The 16472-nt window shown below is 42.0% G+C and overlaps 1 protein-coding gene across 4 annotated transcripts in view; it reads right to left on the reverse strand.

Moving 5' to 3' along the window:
- Positions 1–231: 231 nt before the first annotated feature.
- Positions 232–16472, reverse strand: part of MB21D2 (Mab-21 domain containing 2) — a 118282-nt gene continuing 102041 nt past the window's right edge. For 3 of the 4 annotated variants that reach the window (XM_034999829.1, XM_034999830.1, XM_034999833.1), the window contains one exon: positions 232–3983. In XM_034999829.1, coding sequence (XP_034855720.1) covers positions 2719–3983 — 1265 coding nt within the window. In that variant the 3' untranslated portion in view covers positions 232–2718. Of the gene's footprint in view, positions 3984–12089; positions 14104–16472 lie in introns of those variants that run through there. The other variant, XM_034999832.1, reaches the window with a different exon arrangement.

Below are 16472 nucleotides of genomic sequence, written 5' to 3' on the forward strand. Positions count from 1 at the left end.
TAGATCTCAGGAGCCTCTGGACTTTTTTTATGAAGTTTAACCAAGAATTTGGAGAAAGTGTTCTTACAAGGACTAGATGTGGCAAAAAGAAAAACACGCTAAAAGGATCACTGAAACTAGGTTTTTATCACACCTGGAACGAAATTTTGTCTGCAAACACAGCATTTAAAATATTGTAGATGTTGCTAATTATATTTGAGAGGCCAATTCAAAGCACGGTTATGGCGGTTTATAGTTGACGTTAAAGGGAAACAACGCCTTTGAATATGCTTGCTACTTTAGTGGTTTATAATAATTTCTTTTAATCGAGGAAGCGTAACATAATGGTCAAAGTATAATAAATTTGAACAGACTCTACCAGATACATATTTATTAGTTACAGAGGCTGTGATGCTCTTTGGACTTAAGTCAGATAGCACAGACCAGCGTTTAGATAAATTATATAGGTATCTCTGATACCTATCCACAGAAAGAAAAGAGACACACATCAACTGAAATAGTTTGGTATGTCAGTTTAAATATGTTGATGAATTGAACTAAATTCAAACTGGCTAAAAGAACTAAATGTTGACTCATTTAACAAGAAAATCCAGTGTGTGTGTGTGTGTGTGTGTGTGTGTGTGTATGGGAGGGTGTATGGCAGTGTCTGGTGGCTCATGGTTTTCCTTCTCTTCTCTCCATAGTATCACACAATGTCAGTTTCATCCTAAGGCTGGCTCCAGTCATGATTACGTGATAGCTATCAGAGTGACAGAGGACAAGTGCTTCGTCTTCCACATCTGGAGGCCTGCGTCTTCCCCAGAATTTCAAGCTAGAATCCTGAGCATGTCCCTGATTGGAACAGCTCACATCATATGACAAGTCCCTAGCTAATCACTGTGGCCAAGGAAATAGTTATGTCAATTGGTTTATACCATGTCTGGAACTGGGGATGGAGTCATTTCATGAGAAGGACATAGATTATGTAGAAGACAGGTAAATACTAGTAGGAAAGCTGGGGAAATGGACAAATGAATACTAAATGTTCACTACATGGACATCTGGTCTGAAAGACAACAGCAAATCCGGTGCTGTAATTTACTGAAAATCATTGTTGGTATTACTAATAGTTTCTGGATCACAAACTAACAACAGCAATAACAACAAAATTCCAAGGCCAGTATGCTTCTTTATTATTTTGTGTTTGACTTAAGATGGTTGAATGATTTCATTTTCAGTTATAAGCATTACATTAATTCCCATGCAAAAACCCAAGACCGCATATGCCGGATTTCAATTGGCCAAAATCCAACCTGTGAGTCTGGACATTCGAGATCAAATCCAAAATGTTGCTCGACCTTTCCAATAGTAGACATCATGGTCATCCTTTGAGATATCAGCAGGGCCCCTGACCTCTCAAACACCACAGTTTGCCATGAGTCCATACCAAAACAAGGAGCCAATGCCTTGCGGTATCTAAACCTGGCAAGTGATTTCATTCATGAAGATAAGACACCTCCACACGAAGCTACCACCCACAGATATGTCCTCGTTCCTGTTCTATAGAAACACCTGCTTTTGAACAGGCATGCTATCTTCTATTTGGGGATTATAAATCCTTTCTGCCAGTTTTCCCCACAACTCCCAGTAGAAGCAAAGAGACTTTACAAAAAAAGCTTACCTCTATAACCCCAAAAGCAGTACATACAAAGACACCTACTCTATCAAGTATATATCTTCTCCAGCTTTGTATGGTCACTAAGCAGGTGTAAAGCTTCACAAACTTCTCTGAGTGAGACAGGAACCAGGAATATCAAAGAGGGCAAAACAGGACCCCACAATTAAAGGAGAACGAAACAAATGCAAAGAATCATTCTATTGATTGAGAGAAATGCGCTAAATAAAAAAAAAATGATAGCATTTCAACAGTGGATGTCAATTTATATTGAAACACACACATCGGAACTCTGACAATGGCCAAGATTTCATTAGTGCAAATAACATATTATAATGGTATGTTCTTTAATAGGATTTAAATAAGGCTTCAAATAACTACACACGCTAAAACTACCATTTGGAAACCTTAATTCTGTTTGGAAAGTTGTCAAACACAGCCTCCAAACCATCCAAGGTTCTGATCTGAGGACAATTACATTCAACGAAGTTGCTCCAAAACACAACTGGTAGCATCATCACTTTCAAAGTCTACATCGTTTGGTGGAAAGAGGGAAACTACTCTGGTCCCTGGTCAAAGGAAAGAAATCCAGCTGGCATACCAGGCAGTTTCCAGATTCAGATGATTCTCAAATATCTGTAGTGATGAAAGCTCATTAAAAAAAAAAAAAAAAAAAAAAAAGAATCCTGAAGCGTCAGAAAGAGATCTGTTGCCCTATCCTCATTAACAAATTTGCACAAAGCATGGAACAGTAAAAAGCAAGAGAATTCATGGGCATTTTCACCTATGGCTCAAGTTCTCCTTAAAAAAACCAAAACCAAAAACAATGTGACAATAACGACAAAAAGTAAACAACAAAATCAGAGGCAGAACATGAAATAGTAATATACTGTTTCAGAGCCTGCACTGTCCTGCAGAACCAGGAAACTTAAAATGTGTTCTTAACAGATCCAATCTAGGCTGGATATGTAAAAAACGGAAAGTCGGCATCACAAACCACACTACACATTATGAGAGTTTTAGAACCAGGAAAAAGAAAAAAAAGAAAAAAGGCAGCAAAATGCTCAGAAAAATTTATCATCGATTCTGAAATGGGGCCTTGTGACATCATCAGGGTTAATAAAGACAGAGATGGACTTCCCCGGGTTCTCAGTCACTAGCTGTTGCAGTTTTTTGGCCAAACGGTCATCGGGCTGGTTGGGGTCCCCTCCGTCGGACTGCGGGGAGGGGATGCTAGTGGTGCTCCCTCGCCTCTGGAGCTCCAGCGTCAGCCGGTTGGCCGCCTTGACGTGCTCGATGGCGGTGCGCAAGTGCTCGGCCGGGTCTGAGCGGACGGAGGAGAGCTTTCGCGCGTGGAGCATGACGGTCTCCTCCGACAGGTGCTCCAGCATGTTGCACTGAGGGATGAAATAATTGGGGCACATCTTGTTGACCAGACAGTGTTGGAGGTCATCAATGAGGCCCAGCAAAAAGTGGGCTGCATAGTCTTCTTGGGCCAAGTAGTTGGCAGGAAGTCTGTCACAGGCCCAGAGCATCATGCTCCGCAGGTGATAGGGGCTGATAGCCTTGGGCCGGGACAGGAGTTTAATGATGATGGCTTTGCACGCCTGGTAGGCCTGCATGAGGCTACTGGAGATGCACTTCTTCAGCTGCACCTCGCTCCTGGCGAAGGACAGCCGCCATTCATTGTCCTTCTTGCCCTTGTAGGAGCAAGCAGGCACCAAGTAAAACCCACTGATGACCTCTTCCTCGGTGATCTTCCCATCCCAAAAGTGGTTCTCCATGAGCCAGCTCTGGGCCACTGCAGGCCAGCCTTTGAAAGATACCACGGGGACAATATCATACAACATGCGACTGCTCCCCACACCCAGGATGATGGAGATTATGGTCCCATTCTTTTCTACCTTTTCCACCTTCGGCATCCCTCGCTGGGGTTTCTTCTGGATCTCTGATAGGACAATGCTGATGGAGTCATAGAACCAGTCGGCCACTTTGGTTGGGGAGAAGAAGTAGTTGGTGGCACCATTGATGTGATCCACAATGGTGCAGCAGTCTTTCCACTTACTGATTGTCCCCTCATCAAAGAGCCGGAGGCTCAGCCAGGAGTGGCACAAGGCTGAGTGGCGCATATCGAGTGTCACAGGCTGATTACGGTCATGCAGCTTAAGGGCTGGCACCAGAAGAGTGAAGTCCATATCATAGTCTGTCCCCCGGGCATAGACATTAAGCTCATCTAAGTCCAGGTCCACCACGCCTTCCCGGACTCCCCCAGAGAGCAACAGGTACTCATTGGCCACTGGAAGTTTTTGGTCCAGCTTTTGCACCATTCCTAGAAACAGAAAGAGAAAACACTATTATAAGAAACAAGGACACCAGAGTCTTTTGCATCAGAATAGAACAGGTTGAGTTTCTAAGACCCACTATTCATTAGAAGTACAAAATCAGATTTTAGGCTGCTACATGGGCCCAGTCAGCAGTATACTTTGTTCTTTCTCATCGGTGATAGAATACATCCTTTACCAAGTGGGAGAATTATGACAGATTTTCTCTTGTGGCAAGAGCAGTATCTTTTTTAATCATAAACCAGGGCTCTTCTTCCCCTGGTCATCACCTTGGTTAGTGGCATTGCCATCCATAGGTCATTCAAGCTGAACACCTCAGTAAGCTTCAAGTTTTGTTGGCTTCTACAGCCAAATTTTATCTACATAACCCCTGTGACATTTCTCACTCCTTGCCTGTTCTCCATCTCTGCTGCCATCATATAAAGCCAGGCTCTTTTATCTCCTGCCCAAACAGCCTCCCACCCCTAGGCTCTTCCTGTTTAAACCTTCCTCTATCCTGGCGATTCTCAGTGTGGGCTGTGGACACTGAATGTGGGGCACTGTCAGGGGGTGGTGAGGTCACAACTCTTTCCACAATAACATTAACACGTTATTAGCCTCGTTTACTGTGTTGAAACTTGAACTGACTCTTGATGGGACAAAAGCAAATGGCGGGTCAAAGTGCTAGGCCTTCGTGAAGACAGTGGCACCAAATTTACAATGGCAGTCACTGGACTCTTTATTGATGACATGTACTAGCATTTAAAAAAAAAAAAAAGTTCAGGGCGCCTGGGTGGCTCAGTCGTTAAGCGTCTGCCTTCGGCTCAGGTCATGATCCCGGGGTCCTGGGATCGATCCCCGCGTCTGGCTCCCTGCTCGGCGGGAAGCCTGCTTCTCCCTCTCCCGCTCCCCCTGCTTGTGTTCCTGCTCTCGCTGTGTCTCTCTCTGTCAAATAAATAAATAAAATCTTAAAAAATAAATAAATAAAATAAATAAATAAAAAGTTCAGTTGCACTGAAGAAAATCCCTAATGGAAAAGAAAAATGGGTTAATTTTTCTTAAATCCCAACTCTAGAGCCACCTTTCTAGTGTTCTGTGCAACAAAATGGCAAGTGCCCATAGAACACTTCTGCCTCATACTGAAATACAAAAGCTGTCTTCAAGAAAAGTGCCCTGTGTTGGAGCTGTGGGCTAAGTTAGCAGCTTTGTTCATGCAAGACCATTTTTACTTTAAAGAACAACTGATCAACTATGGGCATTCAAACTTGGGTATCTGCTAGACATTTTCATTAAAAAATGAACAAAGTTAGCCTGTCTTTGCAAAAACAACTATTTATTGACAATGAAAAAAACTGGAGCTTTCCAAAAAAATGCTAAATTTTAGAAAACTCATTTCTTGTACCATGAGCTTAGTATCTTCCCAAATGGTATGTGTTCTGGTAAGATTGGTGGTGACATAAAAAGTGTGATTTTTGGATGCTAACGTGAGCTCTTTAATACGGACCACGTATTAAAAGGACCAAATCTGTATTAGGCAGGCACTGGGCTCTGCACCCAGCAGGTGCACAACTGGCGCTAAGACTGAATGGCAAAGGAACAAACAGAAGGAATTAATGGGACTTAACCATGAAGAGCTTAAATAATTATGGACTAAATGTAAATGACTGCTCCATTGACATACAAATGTCCCCTCCCTGCCAGCATCAGTGACTTATTTAATCTTTTCTCCAAAGATTGCAAAGAACTATCGCAAACTACAATTCCCTTATTCACCACAATTACTTTTAATCAACATAGTTTATTATTCATAGGATAACTCCAATGCAAATAAATAAGCCTTGTGTATGTGTTTATGCTACCATTTTATTTCAGGATTTAATACTCAAATGAAATAAAAATGTGCTCTTTTCATTCTTTAAAATCCTATTTTCCAAGCCATATTAACTATGAAAAACTCTTATTTAGTACCATTTCCTTACATATAACTAGAAATATAGCAAGCTATCACTTTTGTTTTAAAGCAATCAAAAACTATCCAACTTTAAAGAATCCACAATTAGTCAGAAAGAGAATCCAGCGTACCTGACTTCTGAGGCTGTTTTTTACATGCCTTGTGCTATGCCACCCAGATCCCTTCTCAATAAAGGACTTCTTGTCTCAGTGGCTGGGAATCTGTCAATGCAATCCCTTAAAGATTGGCTGCAAAAAGCCAGCTCAACCACAGTCATGTCCTGTGTCTGAGGTGAGGGTGGGGGATACACATTGATGTGAGAATGCCCCGGTTCAGGATACTCTGAAGAATTATTCAAATCCAGAGTTCCCAGGGGGTCAGCTAAGGCTGACATTGTGGCCTGCAAAGAAACCTGACTTCTCCCTCTGCCTGATTCTGCTTTGCGTCCCTATCTTCCACAGTGGCTGATCCCAGCGGGGGCTTCTTAATAAATATCCTAGGGGCACCTGTGTGGCTCAGTTGTTTGAGCGTCCAACTCTTGATTTCAGCTCAGGTCATGATCTCATGGGTTGTAGGATGGAGCCCGGCATTTGGCTCCGCCCTCAGTGGGGAGTCTGTATGAGATTCTCTCTCTCTCTCCCTCTGCCCCTCCCCCCCCACTCATGCGCGCACCTGCACACGCGCTCTAAAATAAATAAATAAATCTTTTTAATAAATAAATAAATATCCTAACTCCATTCGAAGGGCTGCTTCCTGAGGAACCCAATCTAAGACACTATATTCTAAACAAGCAAAAAAAGCCTTCACTATAAAGTCAGCATGGAAAATTTATCTTTCTTTTAAAAGTGGTTTTCAAAAACCAAATTTAGTAACCAAGGATTGAAAGCTATCGTAAACACCAAAGCGAAGATTCATTTCTCAATTGTCATGTTTCAGTATTAAGCTCATCTTCACAATGTAACAAATATTACCACTCCAAGTTTTAAGATAAGATTTGCTTCTCAGAATCCTGGGTAGGTTGGGAAAACGGTTTTCACTGTATTATACGTTCACAGATAGGTAGTTACTTTCAAAGATAAATGTTTGATAATGAAATTTTTTATCATTAGTTCAAATATTTTTAAATTCTAGCATTTGGTGCCATAAATACACATGGGAACCATGTTGAAAAGTGTTATGATTGATAAGTAAGATCTGAATAAATTAGAAGTGGTATTATAATTTGGATGCCACATCAGTATTCCCTCTTAGGCATACATGACTCAAAACTCTGTACATTCTTTTTTGCCCTAGACAGGATCAAACTGGCTCTGAGCATACCAGCAAGGACTTGTCTAGACAACCAGAATAAGTTGTGCATTAACAGGCTGGGTAGAATTTGTTTACAAACATGCCACTGAATTTTGCCTTGGGCTGTCAATTTTGGTTTGGATAATCACAGGTAAGAAAAAGCTAAAACTCCCTTCTGCCCTCTACTGGATTAAAGAAGTTTTAACATGTTTTCACTTAGCATATACACTAGGAACATTCCTGCCAGTAATAAAATACTCTTTTTCCTCCCAGATGCGGCTTATGCACCTAGTTAAAATGTTGCCCCTCCTTTCCGGAGACATAAAAGTATTTGGCTAAATTCTTTTATCAGGAGTTCGGTTAATTTTGGACACTTACTCCTTTAAAAGGGGCAGAGAGAAGTTTAGCAGCAAAGAAAATATTGCAGAGGCTCATTTGCTAAGCTCCTAAAAGTTAGAAAGAAAGTCCCCAAGGCCACATATTTTGGGAAGCTAGTCCCGTGACATCCACATTTACATTTAGCCTGCCTGAGCCCATTAGTCCGCAGTTTTACCAATGATTTGGTAACACAAACTGGAGCCCGCCCAGCATTCTACTCAAATGCCCTCCTTCAAAACTTTCCTGGGCTAAGTTTAAATGAAAATGAGCTGACATCAGCTATCATGGCAGATGGGTTGCCATGCAACTAAAACACAGCCAAGGGCTGGAGGGAAAAAGGCAAAAGAGAGAAAAAAATTCAACCATATACTTGGGCCATGGGCACCAGTTCCAACAAGTGCCGTCTCTGAATTTATCCAAAGATTTCTGTGTAATTACAGGAGGGTGAGATCAAGTGACTGGCTGCTTAGCTATTAGCAAATTATCCAAAACCATGAATGAGAAAAAAAGGAAGAATCACACATGACAATAAGCTTGTTAGCAGGAGAAATGCCTTATTCCCCAGGATGGGTCTCTTCTTTTTCATGGAAGTATGGGCATATGTGTGTTCTTAAAAACACAAAAACTGCCTCCCAGCCTCCCTTCCTGTAATTGATTCCTTGATTTTGCTTTATTTCATAGTTTCTACTTAAGAAGACCTTAATATTACTAGTGAAACAGGTAACTAAAGAGTTAACAGGGCAGCTAAACCAGGCTACAACTCTTACCCAAATCTGCTTGTTCTCAGGAATGCTGTCTGCCACCACATTTCTGTAGCCTAATATTCTTGCCTGACACTGTGATAACCAAGTGTTAATTTTGTTGTTTTGCAGAGACTCAAGATTTCATCAAAAAGCCAGCCAAGCCAATCAGGACCTCTGGCCTCCTCTTTGAGCACACGGAAATGAAGTTAATACTCCCCTGCTCAGTAACTTCCTCTGTCCGATTTTGAGTCACCATAGCTTCTCTCCCCATTACCAGTCCCTTTTCCACGTGCCTTTAGAAATCCTGGACTCTCCCCTCTGGGAGGCGGATTTAAGGCTTGCCCTCCCACCCCCTCATTTGGCTGCCTCTTGGAAGAGACCCTTCCTTGCTGCACACTGGATGTTTCAGTGATTGGTTTCTTGGTGCAGGGGACAGAGGGACTTGGGTTCTGTTTACACTGGAGCCTCGAGTTTAAGGAACGACTTCCACATCATCCACTTAGTCCTTTGCTGATTATCTTTAGAATCAAGTGAAAAATGGGACTCTGTCCCTGACACCCTTATATTCTAGGGAATAAAACTTTATCACATTCCACTGAATTCAAATTACAAGCTGCCATCACTCAAGCACATAATGCTAGATTGTTAACACGGGCACACATGAACCAGGTGTGGCTTCCAGCCTCACAGCTTCTCTCCAGTAGATATGTGGGGACTCAGGGAAGTAATTTAATAAATACTAAGTACATACGGGAAATTGGTACTTGTGCAGATTCCATAAAAAAGCAAAACAAAGCTGTTACCTGTGCTGAGGGGAGAGAGATAGGCCAAAGAGGTAAAATGTTTACGTCTTATTATTGAAGCTACAGAATTAGATAAATTTTGTCTCTCTCTCTTTGTGTATATCAAAGATTTCTATGTAGATTAAAAAAGACCTGAGTATCTTGACAATATTCGTTTCTTTAAAAAATGTTATCTTTTCCACCCAAACTCATGTGGCACACCAATGACAGTGCCTTATACAGTGGTGACGCTCAATAGTAGGAAGGGTACGGATGATGCTGACAAAGTGCTTCTGCGATTCGGATACATCTCCTTGGGGAATAGTCTATTGGTTGTTAATAAATAATATAAAACCTTCCTATAAAAATTGATTTCTACTTCAAAGGAGTAAATATTTTTGTCAAGCTATTGACATCCTGAGCAGTAGGCATGGTCACCTTCTAAGAAATGCACCAATCTATGGGATTTTTAATGACTCCCATTTGGGGAAGATTTTAGTATTTTCCTCATTTGTGGCCAGAAATCATATATGTAGAATCCCTCACCTTGCAGGTGAAAAAACTGAGGTTCAGAAAGGAGAAATAACTCATTCAAGGACACACAGCCCTAGTGACAGATTAACAGCATTGTCTTTTTCTCACAATTGTTGCAAAGGTCAGAATGGCATAAACCTACTGCTTTCCTTATGACAACAAGGGAACGTGATATTAATGCAGAACGGTCTGAAAGGGAAGCAGCAGGGGGGTCTCAAGGCAAAGTGTCACTTTGTGCTTTCATTGGTCAAAGCTGTGGTGTGACCTTGGACAAGCAGCAGAACATGTCTGAGCACCCACAGTTATCATAAGGAAGAACAGACCTTATGTCTTGCAAGAAGCTATTAGTATTCCAAAATAAATTGACTATAAGACACAGGAAATAGAGAAGGAAGACACTAGTGGAACTTGTCAGCTTTTTCAATACCTGCTGAGTGATCATTAACAGTTAAAGCAATATATTCTTAAGGCAAAGAACCTGTTTTATTTGGCATAATTTCTGAGACAACTGCATATAATCTTATTTAAATCTTTTAGAAAACTGATTAACTCATGTATAGTAATGACCTATTTTTTTTTTTTTTAAGATTTTATTTATTTGAAAGAGAGAGAGCAGAGAGAGAGCAGGAACAGGGGTGAGGGGCAGAGGGAGAGGGAGAAGCAGACTTCCCACTGAGCAGGGAGCCTGATGCAGGGCTTGATCCCAGGACGCTGAGATCATGACCTGAGCCTGAGCTGAAGGCAGCCACTTACTGACTGAAGCACCCAGGTGCCCCTGGTAATGATCTATTGATCAAATATATATCATCATAGGTCTGATTAAAAAGATGACTCTTCAAAGGAGTCTCCCTTGCTTGATCTTTCCTTGTTTTGATACAAATATGTGTGCAAGAGCACTGGAATAAGACAGGCTTGGGTTTAAATCTGGGTTTGTCATTAAGTAAGCCAGACAAGTTACTTAACCTTTTTGAGCTTCCAATTCTTCATATATTTAAAACAAACAAACAAACCATAAAACCACTCTTTTGGAGTTGATATGAAATGTCTAAGCACATGGTAGATATTTCGCTCATTTTCCCCGTATGTTTTCCCCTTTCTCCACGACCTACAAAACTGGAAGAGCAAACAACACCTATTCCACAGAGTTGTTCTGAAGATTTAACTAAACCGGTCTAAAGCCTCTAGCACATGCAAGGTGTACAAAACATGTTAGATGAAGGGAAATGAATGGAGTATGCTCTCCCCTCGCTGCACTCAGGCTGCTGCTAGCCTACAGATGCTTCCTCTGATAAATGCCATTGTGTGGCATGGCGCACAGCTTGGCAAGTAGAGGGCAGGCTGGATTCCAGCCCTTTCTTGTTCCTTCTGAACGAGTGCCCTGCAGAATAAATAACCTGCACGCCCCTATGGAGGGCCTCGATCTGAATTCCTACATTAGCACTTTCTACGCCTATTGAATAGTGGGCTCTACTCATGGTTTAGTTTCCCTCCTAAATAGGATAACAATATAAAGCATTTGACACAGTAATTGGCAAAGAAGCTCAGCAAATGGAAGATCCTGTCACAGTCAATCGTCCATAAGCGCCTATAGCCAGGTTTTATTACCGCAGTGGCAACACAGATCTTGGGATCAGAAGGTAACTGCTTGTTGAGTGTACCGATGGTTTCCGTCAACTCCGATGCCCCAATAACCATATCGTGGGGATCATAGAATTTGCTACACAATATAGTATGAAATACTGTCAGCACATATCTATAAGATCACTTAGTAATAATTCAAAAGTCAGAGTGAAAAAAGGCCCTAATTTTTCATTATTTTCTTTTTTAAAAATTAAAGTTCCAAAAATTGGTGGGCTTTATCAAGGTCTACTAAGCTATTTTGATCACAATGAGCATGAGTTAGGCCTGGATTCAAGTCCGATCTACCCATGACCAACATAATTAACCACTCTGGGCCTCAGCTGGGGAATGAAGTTGGGGAATGACAACTAATTTTGGTGGGGTGGTCACAGGGATAAGACAAGAAAATACACACCAAATTACTTAGCATGTGCTCTGATACCTACTTGGCAGCCAATAAAGAGAGGGTTCTAAGCACATGCAGACAACACACATTATCAATATATTTTCCCTATCTCATAAGTCTTGCCTTTTTTTTTCTGTTTAGTTCTTAAGATAGTTTAAAAACTCATGGTTTCTGCCAATCAGAACTTAATGGCAAAACCCAAAGGGGCATCTTATTAGTCCCACCTACCAGCTTCCCACAGCCACAACAGGGCACGAAAGCTACATATTGTCAATTTACAAGGAGTCTTCACTTTAGAGGGCTCATTCTTGAAAGAGATAAAAACAACAAGCAGTGGGCAAGTGTAATCCCAATATGGTATTAAATAGCTATCTAAGGATACAGAAATGTATCAATGACGACCAGATCACCTTTCTGCTGATCTGCAGAAGAAGCAATAAGCTTGTGATGATGTTCAGAATCAAGTCAGCTGTGCCCCATCCGCCTCTGCTTGTGATCCCCTCTGGGTGTGGTTTGCATTCCTTTCCCATCTGAGGATGTCTATGCTATGCAAACCACTTAATTTCTCTGAAACTGGAAAGCTGGGTTGGATTGGGGGAGAGGGTTGTCTACATTTCAGAAAAGAAATAATGAAGTAAGCCAAGTTCAGGAACTGGCAGAAATGATGGAGATGAGATTCAAAACTCAGGTTTAATTTATTCATGCATGCGACACAAGAGTCTTAGTGCCTCCTCTGAGCCAGAACTATGCTAGGTGGTGAAGAGAAACACACAGCCTTCACTGCATAATGTTTCTCATGCAGTGAGAAAGCCAGATATAATTGTATCAGTCAGGAGAGAAGTAGTTATGTTGAGTAACAAAGCTAAAGCCTCAGTGACAAAAAGGAACAAAAGTCTTTTTTCATTTAGTCTTTGTGACCATCTGGGGATGGCTGGGGGCTCCTCTTTTCTTAATCCAGGACTCAGGTGGATAGAGCAACTTATTTAGAACTTCACGGTTACTCTACTGTAGGAATAGAAAGCCCCAGAGAATCTCTTTTTAGCAGGTAAGTGCTCCAGCCTGGAAATGACAGATACCATTTTCATTCATAAATCACTGGCTCAAGCTAGTCACATCGTCTCACCTCACCCCAGGGAAGAAAGTGCAATTCTACCTCTGGCTGGGAAGACAGAGAGCCAGAAATATTTGATGAGCAGTGTGAACAGCTCTCACGCTAATCAAATAATCATACACTAATGAACATATAATTATAAGCTGAGATAATAACACTTAAGGAAATGAATAAAGATCCTAGCCAAAACACAGAAGAGGAAGAGGAGTGCAAATCATTTAGCCTGGAGAACAGAAAATTCAAGAAGGCCACGAGACCCACCTTCAAATATTTGATGAGTCGCCCTGGTAAAGAAATGGGCTTTACCTATGGGATTCCAGTAAGTAGAAGACAGAGAGAGAAACAGTCTGTCTCATGTGTCAGTGAAAGACCTGTCTTATCAGGTAGAATTTTCTGACAATGCTGCCAGTGGAGAGTGGGCATTTCCTGTCCCAAGAGATGATCAATCAGAATCTTGTGGGGTGGAACGGGAGACTAGAAATACAAGCATGTGATAGAGTCTGAGTATAGATGTCTTCTAAAGCGGCCACTCATCACAAAAAGCTACTACTAAAGACAGACAACTACAACACAGACTCCGACTAAAGCCACCTATGGCCGTGCCATGGGGGCCCAGAGACAGTGGCAGTAAGAAATCCAAGGGCGCATCATGCTGGATGCCGCTCTTCTCTCTCATTGAGTTTACTCCTCTGCATTTTTAACCTGCAGCCCAGCTGCAGTCACATCCTCTAAACTCTGCCAGTGTTAAAAGGGGAGTGAGCACAGTACTAGCAATAATACATAATGGCAAAAGGACTGACTTCATAGAGCACATTTTCAAAGTATGCACATCTCATGCCAAAGGCTCTCTGAGAAGGGCATAAACATTTATTGGCTCTACTGTGCATTAAGGCACAGGCGGAATGTTTTACCTATTATCTCATCCAATGCTCTTGGCACTTTCAAGTACTTAATATTGTCCCCATTTTACAGATGAGGAAAATCAGGATGAATAAGTCAAATAAATTGTTCATGGTCACGATCGCTGAGCTGGGATCCAAATTTAAGTTGATTCGATACTCTTTTCACTATCCCATGCTCCTTTCTAGCATTAAGAGTGCTCTTCTAAGAGAACGAACAATTTAATATCTTCAAGCCTTTAAAACTGCCATGTACGACAGTATAGGAAATAGTGGAAGCTTATTTCTCTATCTAAAAATAAAACTGATTCTATTTTGGAACAAAATGATTTCTAAAGCAGATGAATAGCTGATTTTAGCCATCCCTGAGGAATGCAGTGCATGAGCAAAATGGGTCATGGATCATAGGAAAGGCATGATTATAAATGACTTAAAAAAAAAAAAAGCTATCTAGTGCCGTAACACATAGCTACGTGTGCACACACGTGTATGTGTTGCACACTCAACTCTTAGACCACTTTCAGAGAGCATCCCACAAATGTTTTCATCACAACAACATCCTTGGCATTCTTTCAGGACCCCAAGACAAACTCTGAGAATGTTCCCGTCTATTTAGATGCACAGTCTAATTTATGTATTTTAATCTAACAGTGAAGCCTTCATTTTAAAGTCAAATACCCTAAATTTCTATGACTAGGTTGAGGAGCCAGAATGATGGTGGCTGAGAACGTCATGACCAAAGGAAATCATAACCACAAAGCCATAAGCTCTTTCTGAGTTCTGAAGCAGGAACATCTTTTTCCTCTGCGGACACAGTATCTACCGTAGTCACCTCTCTTCTCTGCGTAAAACTAAGCTCAGACACGGGGCGCCTGGGTGGCTCAGTCGTTGAGCGTCTGCCTTCGCCTCAGGTCATGATCCCAGGGTCCTGGGATCGAGCCCCGCATCGGGCTCCCTGCTCTGCGGGAAGCCTGCTTCTCCCTCTCCCACTCCCCCTGCTTGTGTTCCCTCTCTCACTGTGTCTCTCTCTGCCAAATAAATAAAATCTTTAAAAAAAAAAAAAAAAAGGTATTGAGAGTAGTCAAATTCAGAGAGACAGAAAGTGAAACGCTGGTTGCCAGGGGCTGGAAGGGGAGAGTGGGGGGCTGTTTAATAGGTAGAGTTTCAATTTTGCAAGATGAAAAGAGTTCTGTGGATGGATGGTGGTGATGGTAACACAATAAAGTGAATGTCCTGAATGCCACCCAAGTGTACAATTAAAAATGTTTAAGATGGGGGATGCCTGACTGGCTCAGTTGGTAGAACATGTATGTAACTCTTGATCTCAGGGTCATGAGTTCAAGCCCCACATTGGGTGTGAAGCCTACTTAAAATTTTTTTAAAAATGTTAAGTGTTGGGGCGCCTGGGTGGCTCAGATGGTTAAAATGTTAAGTGTTGGGGCACCTGGGTGGCTCAGTCGTTAAGCGTCTGCCTTCGGCTCAGGTCATGATCCCAGGGTCCTGGGATCGAGCCCTGCATCGGGCTCCCTGCTCAGCGGGAAGCCTGCTTCTCCCTCTCCCACCCCCCCTGCTTGTGTTCCCTCTCTCGCTGTGTCTGTCAAATAAATAAATAAAATCTTAAAAAAAAAAAACAAAAAAAAAAACTAAGCTCAGACACACTGAGAAAGCAAGCAAGCAAGAGGGAGAAAGAAACTTGAGGAATTCTGTGCCTTGTCTAAACACAGCCCCCTCCCCCACCAAAAAAACAAAAACAGAAAACCAACTGGTATCCCTGAGCCTGTATGAAAAGATACCCTGCTTGCGACCCAGCAGCCTAAGAAAATACAACACTGTGGATTAGAACTGGACTTTATGGTTGTGGTCTATCCTACATACTTAGTGTTGCTACCTTATCTCAAAATGATCCCAATGTATATAAAGAAGGCCCCTCTATAGGATTTTAAAATCATCATTGGCCAGAGATGACCTCGTCTTAAAATCAGTTTACTTTTGAACATTTCAAACATACACAATAGTAGGGTTAATAAAATAACAAGTCACCATGTGGTCATCACCCGGCTTCAACAATTGTGGTTGCCATTGCCGTTTCATTTATGCCCCCAATTTTTAAATTTTTTATTTATTTTTTGCTGTCATATTTTAAAGTAAATCCCGGGCATCGTATCATTTCACCCCTAAACACTTCACGGTATGTGTCTAACTGCCAAAAAACTTTTTAAAACTGCAACCACCATTCTCGCACCTAAATAAAATTAATAATCATTGCTTATTATTACTACTGACTTCACTTTATTTTACTCTCTTCCGACGCGTGTGACTATACGAATGTGTGGTGTGTGTGCGCATGCGTGCTCATGCGCACGCGGGCAGCGCACGCTGCTGACGCCCTGCCCCGCTCGTACAGCTGTGGGGGGCAGCGCCCCTCCTGGAGGCCGGTGATTCTGCACCTTCGCCTGAGCGCCATCTCAACTCCGGCACCGCCAGGCAGTACCTGGGACTTAATGCACAAGAATGGACACCACTGGGGGCAGCCTTCACCCAGTGGAGGCCAGAAATCCGTGAACAAATGTACCAGCTTCCCCATACCTGCTGAGACAATTCTAAAATGGGTTCTACACAACGTCCAGAGGGTCTCACACGATTACTCTGCTCATTAGCTCAGTAACAAACACTTTATGGGCTTTTCTCTCTTTTCTGTCTAAAACTGCTCTATTCCCTTACCTGTGTTTCTTAGTACTACACCAAGGTAGTTCTTGTTTCTGGAGCTGTGCGTGCGTGCCTGC

Source organism: Mirounga leonina, unplaced genomic scaffold, assembly GCF_011800145.1.
Source record: "Mirounga leonina isolate KUSES-001 unplaced genomic scaffold, KU_Mleo_1.0 Mir_115, whole genome shotgun sequence".
NCBI classification, from domain to species: Eukaryota; Metazoa; Chordata; class Mammalia; order Carnivora; family Phocidae; genus Mirounga; species Mirounga leonina.